This window comes from Taurulus bubalis (genome assembly GCF_910589615.1).
Source record: "Taurulus bubalis genome assembly, chromosome: 2".
Taxonomy (NCBI): Eukaryota; Metazoa; Chordata; class Actinopteri; order Perciformes; family Cottidae; genus Taurulus; species Taurulus bubalis.
Window position 1 is genome coordinate 44437647 of NC_136590.1, and position 17263 is coordinate 44454909.

The 17263-nt window shown below is 41.7% G+C and overlaps 1 protein-coding gene across 1 annotated transcript; it reads left to right on the plus strand.

Annotated features, from left to right (window-relative positions):
* Nucleotides 1–3677: 3677 nt before the first annotated feature.
* Nucleotides 3678–16918, plus strand: LOC306754027 (CXADR-like membrane protein; the record flags this gene model as incomplete). Its single annotated transcript, XM_079237939.1, has 7 exons — nucleotides 3678–3825; nucleotides 10480–10637; nucleotides 12283–12481; nucleotides 13665–13832; nucleotides 15038–15160; nucleotides 16209–16347; nucleotides 16543–16918. 7 exons carry the CDS (start codon nucleotides 3678–3680, stop codon nucleotides 16916–16918), a joined length of 1311 nt encoding a protein of 436 aa, XP_079094065.1.
* Nucleotides 16919–17263: the final 345 nt, after the last annotated feature.

The following is a 17263-nucleotide window of genomic DNA, read 5'->3' on the forward strand; positions in this document are numbered from 1 at the left end:
GCTGAGGAAGATTATTGAGAAATGTACACGTCAGAGTTCATGGAATTCAGATTAAAAGTGAAATGTGTGACATGTAATGTACAAAATATTGCAATACTGACATACTCATCCATTTGTTATTGCTAGTTTTGACTAAAAGGTCAAGTACCACGTGTCCAAATGGAAATGTGGAACATAGATATGAAAATAACATAACAATGAGATCACTTTAATATGATTCACGTTGGTATTTTATCCTAGAACAAGCAACTAAACATTTTACTTTAGAAATAGGCTATTATTGGAATGTGAATGATGTATTGTAAGTGTGTCATTATTGAAATGGGTATGCGTTCCCTAAAAATCTTACTGTCTTTAAGGTTGTGAATACCAAGCTGCTTGTTTAATGTTTCATTACGACAGCACTCATTGCATCTGGAGTTGGCTGCTGCTAACATTCATCGACAATTGTGCCTTCTGTTCTGAATGAATGAATGATATATTAAGTTCAATTACGTTCTTTTCTTCTGCAGTTCTTTAAGTCAAAGCCGCTCTTCATTTTAGAAATGGTCTATAAGATTAAGCTTCAAGATTTCCCTCAAAACTAGGATCAAGGTGAATAGTTTAATTGTGCTGGCTGCATATTTTTCTGCGATGATTTTTAATAGGAGTTACCAAATTAGTAAAATAGATTTAGCTGAATTTGTATGTGTTAGTGTAGAAATACAGTACATTTTAATTTGGTGATACTTATTTTTTTCATTAACTCTATAAAGTTGACCATGTTTGTCTACTTAGTTGTCAAAGCACATCATGAGTAGATCCATTATGAAATGTATGTTGTTGTGATTTTCCTCCTTTGAGTGTGTGAGTGTGTGTGTGTGTGTGTGTGTGTGTGTGTGTGTTAGTAAGCATGCATCAGACACATGTGACCACAGCTCACAGGGTCAAGACATTATAATTAGTCAATATGGTGTGACGGGAACTTTCATTAGTTGCATTATGGGAGTGAGGTTGACAGGCCATGGCAAAAACAGCATTTTCTATCTCATGGCACATTTGCTCTGCAGTTGAAAACATCAAAGTGAACATCTAATAAACAATTAGATGTTCACTTTGAATGCAAACTGTTGTATTTTCTCTAAGAGCGTACACACTAAGCTCTATATTTCATAATTAACATATTTGAGGATGGTCTGCCCTGAACATTTCCAAGGCATGCTGTGCTGAAAGCTGTTATCACCCAACAACTGCCAGTTCTTGTGACAATGAAAATGAAGGTAACTACAGTGTCTTCTAGGTAAATTGCATACAATTAAAAGCTTTTTTTAAAGGATTTATTTATCTAATCCATCATTCATGTCAAAAACAGCAACACTAGAGACTGAATGAATGAATATTACCTTAATGATACTCATTTGTTGTGACACCAGTACGAGTAGATCACCAGCGGCAGGCCAAACTATCTGTCAAGTGTGGAGCTGACAGACGTCTCCAATGCCAGAGGTTAGGATGTGACATCTTGCTGGGCTCTGGACTCAAATATCAGATCCGCCCTCCCTCATCTCCCCTTCATTTCTTTCTCTTTTCTTCTTGTCTCTTGTTCTCATCGCTTCTGTTTTGTGTCTTATAGGTGATTTAAACCGCCGAGAGACTCAAATAGGTAGACAACTTGATTTGTTGTTGTTCTTTGAATGAAGGACGAATGCCCTCAGCCCCCTCTCTCTCTCTCTCTGATGCACATGCCATCTCGAATCAGTCCAGATTCACCTTGGGTCTTACTGCATGCTCACCAGTATCATGCTCCGTGCCTATCATGTCAGACAAGTTAGGTGAGTCATAGCAGAGCACTGTCACATCATGTGCAACTTATACTAAAATACAATAAATACATATATATATATTTGAGAGTTCTTACACCCAAATTCCCAAAATCCTATTTTTTCAGGTATTTTCCAGTGTTTGTAGGTTTTTCTTTTATCATAATAATATGAACATAACATTCCCTGGACTGTGGCGACAGAGGAATCTGCCAGTAGCCGCTCAGTGTCCAGTCGGTCCAAGAGTTCATCGGGTACGCATCGAAACTTGACACATCATTCACCCACGATAGTGGGCGATAGTTCACGCAGAACCGCATGGACCCATCCTTCTTGACAACAAGAACAATGGGGCTACACCAGGTTATGTTGAACTCCACTATTCATACCTCATTTCGGCCACTTGTTTTTTAATTAAAATACAAGTTGGATAAAATCTCCACTTGTCCTCTCCTTATTTGTAGTTAGGTGTCGGTAGGTAGAACCGCCAGTGCTGCTGACTCGCCGCTCTCCTGCACCTGGATGATGCCACCACGCTGCCAGTAATTGCACTCGCTGTCTCTCCCAACAACGTTAGCTAACGTGTTAGCAAGCTGACTAGCTTGCCATTAAAAAACTGGTGGGAGGAAAATGAAGCCGCTTTAGACATCTTAACGCTGATTCGGCCAAGACTCAATACATCAAAGATGTTCTATTTGCGAAGATCACGACCTCAGCTTTTTTCCGTGTCTCACTCCAATCTCAGGAACGCTGGGCGGCCAGTTGACGTCACGCCCGAAGGGGGTCTCAATCTGGTGCATGATGAGGTTTGTGCGTCCTGGCAGGAGGGAGAACACGTCAGCAAACTGCTCTTGCAACTGGGCAACGTCTGTTCTCTGGGTCCTGGAGAGATGGTCTTCACAAAAGAATGAGACCGGTTTGGTGGATTTTGGGACCTCAGGCCCCAGCTCCTCTCTCTCAGATATGCGGACACCAGAGAGACAGACCCCGCCTCTCTCCATGCTTTTAAGATGTTGAGGTGGTAGATATCACCGTGTGACCACAACAGGCCCTTGCCACTTGGCGAGGAGTTTAGAGGTGGAAGAAGGAAGCAATACCTTTTGTCCTGAGGCAAATTGTTGCGTGACATCTGACCCAGTGAGTGGAGTTTTGCTCGCAGGTGAAGGACCTATTGGATTTCACTTTTACCGGTGCAAACAACAGAGAATTAAGTCATTTATCTCAATTACGTTAATCTTCATTAATACATTTACGGATCATGGACTTTAAAGTATTATTCAGATGCTCTACCAACCCATCGATCTGTGGGTGGTACACACTCGTCTGAATATATTTAATGCCCAGTAACCCCGTAAAGTTCTGTCAGTGTTCTCGACATGAACAAAGTCAGAATCTCTTTCGGGATTCGGACTCGGGAGATGTCCTGAAACTGAGCCTGCGCGACACTCTTTGCAGAAATGTTGCGCAATGGCACTGCCTCCGGTTGGTCAGGCAGTGCCAGTTAGTTACACTAACACAAAGCGATATCCACCCCTGTCCATCATGGACGCACCGCCGCAGCCTGCCCTAAGGGGGCCACGGGCCAATCGGTGCCCACTTCCATCAACGGACACTCCCACCGGAAGTGTCTGAGCTACCCGCACCGCCACCACTCCTGCCTTGATGTTTGAGCGACCCCCTGTGGGTTGGTAAGGAAAGGTCAGGGTGGTGTCCCAAAATTCCTCTGGGGTTTAATACGGACATGGCAAACTGTCTACCAATGCAGACATGGGGGTGACCGTCTGACATTTGAAAGACATTTGCTAGATTGTGTAATGAATGTAAAAAGGGAAGGGGAGGGTGCCAGGGTCTGCTGGGTTCGGCGGATTGGGGAACCCTATGGGGGGCACCGCAGGGGTGGTATGGGCGCTGCGGTGGGAGCTTCCTCTGCGGGCAGGCTGCAGCCGGTGTGCGATCGCTGTGCCCCTGACCGCAGGGATGAACCACCAATTGGTCCTCCGCCAGGGTGATGCCGGTCTCCAGCAACGTAGGGTGGTGGCAGCGGACCCAGGCCGAAGTTGAGTTTATATAGGGGAGAGACACAAAGCCAGGATCCATCACAAATTCAGAGGAAATCATTCAGATTCATTAGAAACTTCTTTTACTTGTGAATGCTTTTTTGCACTAACGAGCACTAACAACAGTAACGAGTGTATTTGCTATGAACTCGAGTAATGGTCACTTCAACTGGTTCACTTCACTGTCACCAACACACACTGTACTTGCTGACTTTGGCCTGTGTGTGCTTGTATGTTTGTATGTGTGTAGTAGGATGAACTCAGCCCCGACAGTGAGAGCAGAAGAGATGCTGGCACCTTAAAAATTACCAGCACCTGCAACGTTGGGGCTTATCAATACTCCGGTGTATAATACTTTTGCACGGGGGCCCATTTAGTGTCTAACGCAAAAACGAGAAAGGCTACAGTATTTGGTTTGTCCATTCTAGACTGCTGTAGAAACATAGCGCTGCAACACGGCAGACTCCATGGAAGGGAACCCAACCCGCTTTCTTCGTAGGTAAAATGTCTCTTTCTAAACAAATGGTAACACAATGATTCTTAGTTTCAGGTGGTTATACACTATTGGAAACCTAGCCATGAATGATCATTTTGATTTATGCCCACAAGTCCTTCTAAAAAATACACCCTGTTCCTGTAATACTAAAAAAGTAAAATGATAAATGTGTATCTTCAACCCAAATCAGCACAATGCTGTTATTGATAGCAGAAAGTCTTCTGAATTTAATAACAAATCTTAGTTGAAATACAACTATGATCCTTATAGTTTTATCTCTCTTACAAAATTACAAGTAAAAAAAACTTACAAGTTAAATTTAGTTTAGTTATGATAGCAGATAATGACGTAATCCCTTAAAACTAACTGCAGCTGTGCATGTGCGCGCACACAGGCATGTGCTAAGAGGGTGAGTTATAATTTGCTGAGCACAGCAGCAAGGGAAAACTTTCCCTTCCAGAGTGCCTCTTCAGCTAGCTGACAAAAATCATTGTGACAACCTTCATCCTTCTCTCCTCTCACCCCCTTCACATCTTCCATCCCTCACCCACACTCTCTCTCTTCTTTTCTGCCCACACTCAATGCACCCAATCAGCAAAACCATCCCTCTTTATCACTCAAAGCATAACTGGGGACTTTGAGGAGCAGCTATGCAATCCATACAAGCCGGTGGTTATTTATAAAATCAGCTGTGTCGCAGCCAAACCTTTAGGTGTTGTTTTTTATGACACGGAGAAAAAATGCTTACTGAAATGACAATATTTAAAAATGCCTTTCCCTCTAAATGTCAAAATTCAACAAATATCTCAAGCACTGGATTAAGGGCAGGAAGCATTGTTTCTGCCAGGCTTTTGAGAGAAGCTTCAGTTTCCTTTAATGTTCCATATATTTTCACTGATATTCATTTCAAAAATAGTTTTCTCACAATATTAAATCCAACTAAGCTCGCAGATGTATAGGCTGTGTAGTCATTCTGGCCTTTTGTAAATGACAAGGAGCAATACTGCTTTATTTGCTGTTCGCCACTTTGCTAAACCTTCTGTGAGCTGGGACAAGCTAGAAACACGAAACTTGGGCCAATAACGGAAAAGTGCTTTCCAAGACTCCAATTAGCCATTTTTATAGTAATAATCCCAGTAAGTCATTGTTATTACAGTACGGTAGTTCAAAAATACTGTACATCACAGTAACCGTGTAACCTAACCCCTTTTACAGCAAATCCTAGACTACTGTATTTATTTTAAAACTGTAAATGAATAACAGTAAAATAACTACATACTGTAAAATGAAGACACAATGTCAGCCTATGTTGTGTGTTGTCTAGTACTGGGACCTTACCAACATGCGGAGCCTTGGAGTGCTCGGCCTCAACATCAGCATGGGTGGAAGTTTCCTGTAACACAAAATAAACAGACAATAGTACCATATTTAATTAGGAGAGACATAAAAGAAACTGGGTCAAATAAAGGTGTATTTAGGGGGAAAGTGATAATATAAGAAGCATTGTTTAGTCTGGAAGGTGTGGTTCACGTGGGGAATCGGTTCCCATAACAAACACCTGATCTTTTGGTTTGAAGTTTGAAATGTGTACGACACAAGTGTGTGTGTGTGTGTGTGTGTGTGTGTGTGTGTGTGTGTGTGTGTGTATGTGTGTGTGTGTGTGTGTGTGTGTGTGTGTGTGTGTGTGTGTAATGTCATCAGCAGTTTTATATGTTCAAATGCCTAGTGTGGAGGATACCATACGGTCTTGAGGCAATCCAATGTAAAACACAAAATTTATGATTGATTAAAGTTGTAATCGGTCATATTAAACCCGAACACGATAAGCTAGCAACAATGGATCCAACTCTATACCAGCTGTTGCCGAGTCTGCCCTGCCATGTAGCTCAGAAAACACACGACATGTTGACATGTGCAAAAGTCTGACCTGTCGTGGCATTGTTTCGCCTTGGCCCTCTTCAGCGGTGCTCGGTAACGTTACTCGTGCCACGTTGTGCCACACGGTAGCTAGCAAGAGAGAAAAGAGTCAAAACTTCTCCAAAAGGAGCTAGCCTTAGCTAACGGGCGCACCAACACACACGGCGACGGCGTCACACATAAACAATTCCAATTAATTTACAAGTTACACTAAATGCATGCCATTTATAAACTATATGAAGCCAAACGATTTATATCACAATTTAAAGTGCAAATACTATATTTTGATAATTTTAGTAGCACTAACGTTAGCTTACTAGTGCAAGCAAGGTATTCCATACTTCTCTCTTAAATCATGTAGCGTTACACGGTGACTTTACTTGCGAAGACTTTGCTGTCTGTAATTAATATACTGTTGCAAAATGCCTGGCAAAAAGATAATATGAAGGAATAATAATGAGCTTTGTTAAGTTGAAGTGTGGACTCAAGAACAGAAAGGGCGATTACAGGGAGTTGACAGCCTTGATAATGAATGATACAGCATGAGCCATTCCAGCCCTCTTATCCCTCACAATCATAAACAACCTTCTGAAACAAAGAACTGTTTTGGTTACGTAAGATTATATTGAATTAAACTGTCTTTTTAGTGTTTATGTGAACTGGCAGCAGAGCCAGATGAGAGGTCTGCTTAGAATTCAAAGGCTTTTAATGAGGACAGATATGACATTTCACAAGCACTCTGGCATCACCATCATTACCGCGATCATCATCTCTGTTTCCCCATCGGTGCAGCAGTCACAGCCTTGTCACGTAACCCAACAAGAATATGCCCTTGGTCAGGGATCACAAGGACGGCCACCTTCAGTGATGATGAGCCTGCAATAAGGTTTGATAATAAAAGGGAGAACAACCCAGATAGCCAGCGGACTAGGCCCTATTGCGGCTGAGTGTCGGCTGAATCGTCTGTGTTCCGGCTCAATGCGGCCAAATGTAAGCCAGCTTTGGCCTATTTCATTTTTGCCATATCTGGCCCAGATTTAGCTGTTATGGACACCTATTACCCAATTAGCCTATTCTGGCTAATTCAATTCAATTCATATGTGGGCCCGATTGGGCGAGTCTGACATGGCTGAAACATGGTAGCCGGGCTAATCCGCAGCGAGCACTGAAACAAGTTCTGGCTCTGTTGATGGTTGGCGATATAGGTCTAAACTTGCTAATCACAGCCCAGCTGGGGTACGGGCCTAGGCTCAATTTAAACCGGTTTAGTGTCAAGGTGGCCTGACTCGGACTGCATTAGCTGCGATTGGCCTGTCGGCAAAAAGTCAGACACATTCCTGGTGGGTGTTGGCCCACACTTCAGCATGCATCTCTACCTGTGAGACCCAGACTACTGGACCACTTGGATCTTGGCTAAGTACATTCTTGAAAGAGGTTTCTCTGCAATATTACTATTGTATCTGCTGTATTAGGTCTACTAGATTGTTAGTCTGTAACAACGAATCACCACCTGATGGGGAGTTGGATCAGATCGCTTTTCTTAATCTGAATTGTTTGAGCCGGGACCTTGTTTTCACTCAAGTGACTGAACGCAAAGGAAACCAGCTAGGGTTAAAGTGTTTGTTCTGTATTCCAATTCTACTAGGGATTAAGCTCTATTTTACTTTCTACCTTTGAGGTAAATAGACCTTTGTCCTTAATCAGTTTTGGCAAGAATAGGAGATTCTTGTCAAACTTGAACTTAATTTATTCAAGGGAAGACCTGCTATTGTCCTGAGCCTAGTAGTTTATATTAGTGGCCATTCTAACGAGCTGGGGGCATGGTTGACACAGCTGTAGCTAATCATCGTCAACTCTGTGTAAAACCAGGTGGGGGTTTGAAGCGTCAGTGAAAACTCATTGTATGAAGACTCGGAGGATAAAGACATAGGAGTCTTTCGTTGGAGTCTTTTGTTGGAGTCTTCGGGAGTGGCTGAGTATAATATTGCCCTGGCATATGTACCTTCCATACCTGTGCACATATCTACTCCAAGAGACGTTAGGCCTCGGACTCAATCACACATTTATAAAATGCCCTCCTCTGTTATCTATCCCAACACCTCGTCATATGGGGCCTCTGGAATCAAGCAATCTCTGGACTTCCTGGCTCTCACTGAGACTTGGATCAGCTCTAAGTTCAATGGGTCCGGATCTCCGAGATGTTTGGAGATCTGTTTAAACTGGTGGTCAAGGAAACTCGCCTGGCTGTCTGTCTCACTGCCATCCCTCCTGACGTCTACCCTGCTTCCACTCACAACTCCACTCGACCGGGAGGCCCTCTTGGCTGAATGCAGCTGCAGCTTCCCTCTAATGGACCTAAGCTCTTGGTAAGGTGCCTGGATAGGTTTAAATAGCTTTGATTTCAGCTCTTAACACTTTAAAAAAAATATTTTTAGGCCCTTTCTCCTCTCGAAAATTGCATACCCAAACTAAAAAGGGTGTATTTCTCCAGCTACTAGGGCTATTTGAATCATTTTGGTTATAATAAAAGGTACACGTGTGAGAATGAGTTCAGATGTGTAAATATCAGTCTGTATTACTGGTTAAGAGTAAATGAAGATGAGACAAAATGAAAAGGTTTCAGGTCCACCGAGAAAAAAAAATCACTTTCAGGATGATTATTTCTTTTAAATGATGCAGCTGTAAGGTCCAACTCTAACCCAAATCATAACACAATATGTGAACATCCTCTAACCCAAATCATAGCAATATGTGAACATTCTCTCTGCAAAGGTTGACTTTGATAAAGTGAAGCAGAACTAAGTTAAAGAGGGTTTAGTACAGAGAAAATTCAGACGAGGTCCCCAACATTTGCATTGGGGCACATTTGCGCACTGTTTCCCAGCCGTTTCCCAGCCCTTGCTGATGCCTCAAACTGACTACCTTTTAAAGAAAGCGCCTGTGGCTCAGTGGTAGAGCAGGGTTATCCTTCAATCAGAGAATCGGCGGTTCGATCCGCTGCTCCATGTCAATGTGTCCTCGGGATCAACCCCAAGCTGCTCCCATGGCTGTGCCTACTGTGTGTGAATGTTGTATTAATTTGAGATAGTCCTGATGGTCAGCTGGCGCCTTGCATGGTAGCCCCTGTCATCAGTGTATGAATGGGTGAATGATGACAAGTAGTGCACAGTCCATTTACCATCTACAATTTCCTTCTTATCACATGCTCCACCAAACACCAAATTCTCTCCCAACTACAACTTTGCCGCACCCATCATTCTCCAAGGACAAGCCTTTATCTCTCACTTAAAAGGTATCAATTGCATCTTCATGATCTGTTTTGCTGCTTTTGCCTATTCTGTGATATCCATAAAATAAAAAGATTTGTTTGAGTGCTGTGGCGGATTCCCTGTCAACAAAGCAGATGAGCTACAAGCAGTTGAAGCACATAACTAATGTCCTTTCTTTAATAAATGATTGAATGCATCTTGTTTATGATATGAATTAAAGCTACCTAGCTAAATTTCTTTTTTTCTAAAATCTCAACCAGCCACTTCCATAAATCCCTACCTAACCCTTCTTCTATTCTGCTGAATTATCTTGGAGGGAAGTTGCCTCCTTTCTTTTTTAAATTCTTTATCTATTCATTATTTATTATTCTTCCCAAGATCAGAGTGTTCTATGGTACTAGCCTCAGAGCTCAATTGATGTGCTGACTTTCATATGAGAAACATGCAGAAGATACTGTGACTTACAATGGTTTGGAGATTAACTGGTCCCTCTGCATCCCTCTGCTCTCACTGCCACAATATCTGTCTGTTTGTGTAACCTTCATCTGTCTGTCTGTTTCTGTGTGAGTGACATATTTCTTTATTGCTGGTGGTGACTCTGTAAGGTATTGTATTCATAGGTGTGGTGGCACTCCTGGAGGAAAGTATTGCTCGTGAATATTTACTTTCGGTGAAATGTCCTCCAATCAGTTTAATCTCCTGAACAATGCATTTATTTTTCCTCATTTGACAATCATTATTAAATGTGTGTTAGTGTGAAAAGGAAAAGTGCAGCTGTGCTGCAACATTAAAACCAAGTTCCACAGAGTTGTTTGTGCTGTTTGATGTCTTATTTATAATTGTAACTTTACTTTTTATCATTGTATTATTAATATCTCTCTCTGATGTAGTGAACACCACTGTTCACTACAATAGTCTTGGATGTATCTGTCTTTCTACAGTTCTACTGGGCTTGTGGACGACATGCGCCCTTACGGAGACCAAAAGGGTTGTTGGAGACAATGCTACACTGCCCTGCTACCATCAATTCTCGGTGGGTGATGACCCCACTCTTGACATTGAGTGGCTGCTTCTCAAGCCAACCAACAAGCAAAGAGTGGTGAGTGTCTCTCCATACAAGAGCTTAAAGGATGGAACACACTAGATCACACGCAAATATTCATTTGATCCACATGTGCATAGCTAGAATTAAACAAAACTACGTTAATGTTAGACATTGGTTGTTGAGATTTGGAGGGAAGTGTAATTATAATTAGTTAGGTATATTAAGGGCATGAGAATCAACAGTGTCATATAAAGCACACCTCTGCTGGCCTAAACGGAATCACGAAGTTATAGCTATTTTATAATTTAATTGTTTTTCACAAATACACTACATGTATTACAATTATTTCTCCCTATTAGCTTATTTTCTCATTGCACATCTCCTGTCTTCCTCTGTTGCTCTGCTTCCAGCCTGCAGCGCTGCTTCAATTGCAGCTTCTTTTAAGGAGAGCTCTTATCCCATCAGATTTCACCTCTATGTCTCTATGGAAGCAGAGCACTTCAAGATGGCCTTTGCAAATTAAAGTTCATGGGGATGTTATCGTTGATTGTCATAGTCTTCAACCAATCAGATCTTTAGTTTGACATGCTGGGCGTATTCTTTGACGTGCCAGCGCCAGCAAGATGGCCCTGGACGTATGATTGGTCAGTGGGCCAGCGTGACCATTAACATGCGCTGTGATTGGTCAGTGGACCAGCGTGACTTCTGTCAACAGGAAGCTACCTGTTTAGTGTATTTATGTACACGATATCAGACGGCACAGAAGGCCCAGGTCGAAAATGCATGGCCCGCCACTGCTGTACACTATATTTATTCAAACTTGAAAGACTGGAATCTGCCATTTTGACACATATTTCATATAAAAAAACCTAGCTTGAATAATTAGCTTAATTAAAATGACAGCATTAGAATCCTTTTTTGGAGCTGGCCATACCAACAACTTTAAACTCTTTTTCTCAACTTCACTGCTTCTGTAGTTACGCTTTTTTATCTCTGGGCTTCACTCAGACAGCAGCAGCAAGGCTATCAAATCAGTTTGCAGGTAATCCTGCTCTGGCAGTGTTATTTAATAAATAGTCAAGTTAATGTTCAATTGAATAGCATTACATTTGACATTTTCATTTATTTGGTCTCCTGCACGCAACACTGATGAGCTTTATGGTTTTCCGTACACAGGTGGAGGCCATGAGTCAAATATACTATAATGACCACACAAACATGAGAGTGCTTGCTGGAATGTGCTTTATTAGTCTACTTACTTACTAAATATTTGTTTAACTATGTGGGCACACCAGTAAACAACAACAATATCAAACCTTAAACTGTTAAATAGGGTTGCGTAGTTATTTTGATATAAGTGTCAACCTAAAATAAATTAAGTCTAAATATGTAAACAAGTAAAGGTAAAACAGGCAGATATTGCCAAATATTGATTACTATTCATGGTTCAAGTTCCACCGTAATAGATTATTATGCAAATGTAAATTTACGATGTAAGTCTGTAAGTCTAATGTTAAGAAGTAACAAACAGGCAAACCCAATAAGGTTATAATTAAGGTTATTATTCTTATATATAATATATCTTCTCCCTGGCCTTTTGTACAAATACAATTGCTAGTTATAGAGAACATTGTTGCATCTACTGTATGTGTCTTATCTTGTTTACTGCATCATAAACCTGTTTCACCTCCCCCACCAGGTGATCACCTACTTTGCTGGACGGGTTTTTGACCCAAATGCAGCCGAGCATAGCCGTGTAGCCTTCGCTGGAGAGTACTTAAAAGGTGATGCCTCCCTGCTGATCAGTGACCTGTCTCTACCAGACTCAGGAGAGTACAGCTGCAAAGTCAAGACTGGCTCACAATACCACTGGAGCACAATCAGCCTCATAGTGCTGAGTAAGTGACCGACAGCACTTGAACTAGGAAAGAGTCAATTGATTTTCTGTCTGGAAATTCTGTCACTGATTAAAGCTTGTTGCCCTTTAAGCACATGCTATGCTAACAATATATTTATTTAGAACGGTTAAGAGTGCAGAGGAAGTACAGCAACCCGTTTCAAATGTAGTTGGAAGACGCCCACATTAGCTGAATCTTAGCTTACTATCCAATAAACAAACCTCTCAAGATTTTACAACCCCTTTTTTAATTAAGTATTGCCCCTCATTTCATAGAGGCAGCTGGACCTTCACACATTAGGCATCAAGTCAGTTCTCATGCTGTGTAGCAAATAATTGGTACAACGTTAGCTAAACCTCTCAAAGTTGTTTGCTTGCCTGTCGTCTTGCAGACAGATCTTACAAAGCATTAATTCAAACTTTTTACAAATTTTGGCATTGTTTTTATCATAGCAAAATTGTTTATTTGGGTTCCAGACAGTTGTAGGAAACCAGACGACGTGTGGCTTGCAATATACAATGAATACAGCTTAGTGCAATTCACTGAGCACCCCTGCATGATAGTATGAACCCAGACGCATTAGTTTCCTGGATATCTGGGACTTCCTTGTAGAAAGCAGCAATAGTGGTTATTTCCGCCATGATAGATGAAACGTTGCCTCCCGTCCGGTGTGTTTAGTATGAGTGACTAAACACAAATGATCCGGCGAGTAACGTAAAAATGTGCTTTGCGTTTGGTGTTACACAGCCAATTCCAGTCCTAAGTAATATTGAAAATATTCTCTCGATCACCATGACTGGACATTTATGATTAATACAACGATAGTCTATCGTGAGTTAAGTAGATTTACATGGCAAGTGCCGGGTAATTACATACTAAGGACTGTATTAATAAGTGTTACCCAATCTCTTGACAATGGTTTGATTAGGTTACGGAAAATATAGTATCCATCTGCACTGGAGAACGGTCATATTTATTGAGACATTTCTTCAGGTAGTTCCCACTATTAACAGGTAGCCAAGTGTAAATCTAGTGTTTAAAATACACTGTATACAATAATGTACTGCAACATAATTATTTTACACTCAAATTCACATTTGTACAGTTGGAAAATCCCCAAATCTTCTTCTGAAAAAGTGTTTGAGGAAACAACGTGTAAGAATATCTGCGTTTGTATCCACAGTGAAGCCGTCCGATCCGCGGTGCTGGACGGAGGGCAAACTGTTGGAGGGCGGTGATGTTAAGATGAGCTGCAAGTCTGCAGATGGCTCTGATCCCATCCACTACAAATGGGAGAGGGTGCTAGACGAGGGCAAGTATGTTGGCAAGCTGCCGCCACTGGCCCTGCTAGGTAAGTCTACTCACACACAGGAGGACGTGTCAGTTATACAACTATTGAATGTACGCTTTAAGAATTAAGAATGAATACAAAGATGCTATTGCCAGAATAAAACATTTCAACTTTAAAAGCATTTGGCATCTTTTAAAGAAACAGTGTGTCATATTTAGTGGACTGTATTGTCAGAAATAGAACATAATGTTCATTACTGAGTTTTCATTATGGAACTAAGAATTGTTGGCTTTTTTGTTAGCTTAGAAAAGGCTGTTTATAGCTCCATAGAGAGCGGGCTGTCCACCATGATGTCCGCCATGTTGCATCGCCATGTTTTTACAGCAGCCCAGAACTAGCAAGAGCCCGGGTACGAAATCATTTAAAGATCAGAGTATTGACAAGCTCCACGATATTGGTGCATTTTAGTGGTTATTTTTTATGTTTTAGTGTATTTTATTATGATCTTTTCTTCTCTCTGTCTGGGCTGAGCTTCTCCAACTACTGTAAAAGTCGGGTTATGCGCCGCTACCTTCGGTCAGTGTCCCCTTTTGCTCCCCGCTGTAGCTAGCTGGCGCTCATGCTAGTTCTGCGCTAACTTCTGCTAGCTCTCCGCTAGCTCTCCGCTAACCTCCGCTAGCTCCCCGACAACCACCGAAGGTAGCGGGACCAGCCCCGGCTTGACACCCGACTTGGGCAAAGGGGACACGGACAGTAGTAGCAGCAGCAGCAGCGCTAGCTAGCTTGCTACAGCGGGACACTAGGAGCGGCTTGTAACCCGACTTTTACGGTACACGCACACAAATGACACAAGCATTGGAGACAGAGAAGTGAACCAGATGAAATGAAGATAGCTGCTTGACAACAACTACGGATTTAGTATTGATACACACACCATCTAACCTAAATAAATAAATGAAAGTATTCATACATTTTGTTACACCTATTAAATATATTATTTTGTAATGTATATATTTGAATAAATCAAACAATATTTAAATGCCACCTCTAAGAAAGGCTTGAATATGTTTTATTTAAGTGTATTTAGTTGGTTGCAATCTTCAACACACCACTAGATATCACAACACCGTACACTGTTTCTTTAAAAGATTGCAAAGCGTTGTTCACAATTGGTTTGTAATTTCTCTTTACTCAATAGTACACTCATGTATTTCAATGCAAATGCGGTGTCCACAATTCATAGACTTCATCTTCACTCTTGTCAGATCTGAAAAACCCAGAGGTTGTGACGTTGAAAAACCTGACCAAGGACAGCACTGGTGTCTACAAATGCACAGCCAGCAACGATGTGGGAGAAGGGAGCTGCACAGTTGAGGTCAAGTTGCACTGTGAGTGGGAAATCCTTGTTGAACACTGAATTAAAAGAAAAGAAAAATTGGATTGAGATTAGGCCAGCTGCATCGGAAATCCCAGAAATGATTTTCACACCATAGACCAGGGGTCTCAAACTCAATTTGGCTTGGGGCCACCGCTGGTATTGTGATCTCATCGAAGGGCCACACAGAAAGTGCAATATTTTTTTTTACATTCATAACCTATTTTCGTCATTAAAAAAAGACAACCAGCAGTTTCTATACATTTTTATAATAGTTTTTAACAGTGCTAATATATATATTTTTAAAATGACTTATTGAAACTGCACCGAACCAACAAATGCAAAACCTGAATACATTTGTACTTTATTATATTTCTTGCCAGACACCTGGCACCGCTTCTGCTCACACAGCTGAGCCACATTGACCCTGATCCAGGTCACAGTAGTAACCCTGATCCAGGTCACAGTGGAAACCCTAATCCAGGTCACAGTGAAACCCTGATCCAGGTCACAGTAGTAACCCTGATCCAGGTCACAGTGGAAACCCTGAGTACAGCTTCACGATAGGCATCACTAAGCCTGGACCTGTACTTGTATTTATGAAAGTTCATAGTCGAGAAAGGTTTCTCACAGATATGTGCTTCCAAAAAGGTGCATTACCCGACTGATCACTTTTGTCTGCTCAGGGAGACCCCTGCCATAGACATTCAGTAGAACCATCACAAACTGTTCTTAACCAAAAGAATATGCGGATGACTTAAAGTAATGTTTTAGATGCAGTATTAAAAATCATTGACCTCAAATACATTGGAGTTCGCCATCTTTTGTCATACTTGCAAGAGAGTTTAAAGGATAAGGCTGACAACGGTCTATAATCCTTGAGAAAGCCCAAGATCCAAACCAACAATGCATTAGGTCATCTCTCAATGCTGTCTGACTTCCCTCTCAGTAAATCTGGCTATTTCACTTTTAAGGTCAATATCAGTATGCTTTTTATTACACAACTGTATGTGAGTGTATGTGTGTTTGTATATGTTTTGTAATTTGTGTGTTGGGTGTAGATATAAGAGGAATTGGTGTGGTAGCAGGGGCAGTGGTTGGCGTGTCCTTCGGAGTCCTCCTTATCTTCCTCATCATCTGGTTGGTGTTCCGCAAAAAGAAGATGAAGAAATATGAAGAAGAGACCCCAAATGAAATCAGGTATACAATGGAGAACACACTTTCTCTGCCAGTCATAACCATACAGTCATTACTGAACTCTTCAGTCTCATGATAACAAATTAAACCATCAATGTTTGTTTCAAATGTACTGGGACATTTTACTCTGTCAATACATGTTGATTGGATCTGTTGAGGCCACCCTTTAAACTTTTCGGAATCATGTTCTCATTTCAGGGAGGATGCAGAGGCTCCCAGAGCCAAACTGGCAAAGCCCAACTCTATCTCTTCATCTCTCTCTGGCAGCTTTCGCTCAGGCACCTCCTCCACTCGGTCCATGGTGCACAACATTGCGCTCCAATGCCAACACGCCTGTATTCCTGCTGGGACAGTCTTCAAGGAAAGCTGCCAAGCCTTCTCTTTCACTCAGTCGCCACCCGGCTACAATCAGTCAGTTACCAAGTCTCCTGAACTCTGTTCAGCACCAACCTCCATGTCTACCTCCAACTGCAAGCCCAGCCCTTGCCCTAAACTAAGTCCTGGAAACCTGACCCGCATGGGAGCCACTCCTGTTATGATCCCTGCCCAAACCAAGGCCTTCCAGACTGTGTAGAATATGTAATCAGACAGAAGCCACGGCAGCCTCAGGACACAGCAACAAGCTGAACCCAAGAGTTAGGCTCTGATGAAGATCCAATGATGATATGTTTTCACCATTCACTATCTAGTGCAGGAGTAGGCAATTATCTTGGTGTCACATGAGTAATAGGGTCTGTTGACGAGGGCCGGACCAATAGACTGATCTCAATCCTGCTCAATATTATTCCACCTCTTTATAAAAAGCAGAAATTGTATGTTTGATAAGCTGCCAGTAATACGAGTAACTAGTATGATCAGTGGTGGAATGTAACCAAGTATATGTGCTTAAATACTGTGCAAAGTATTTCCATTTTTATCA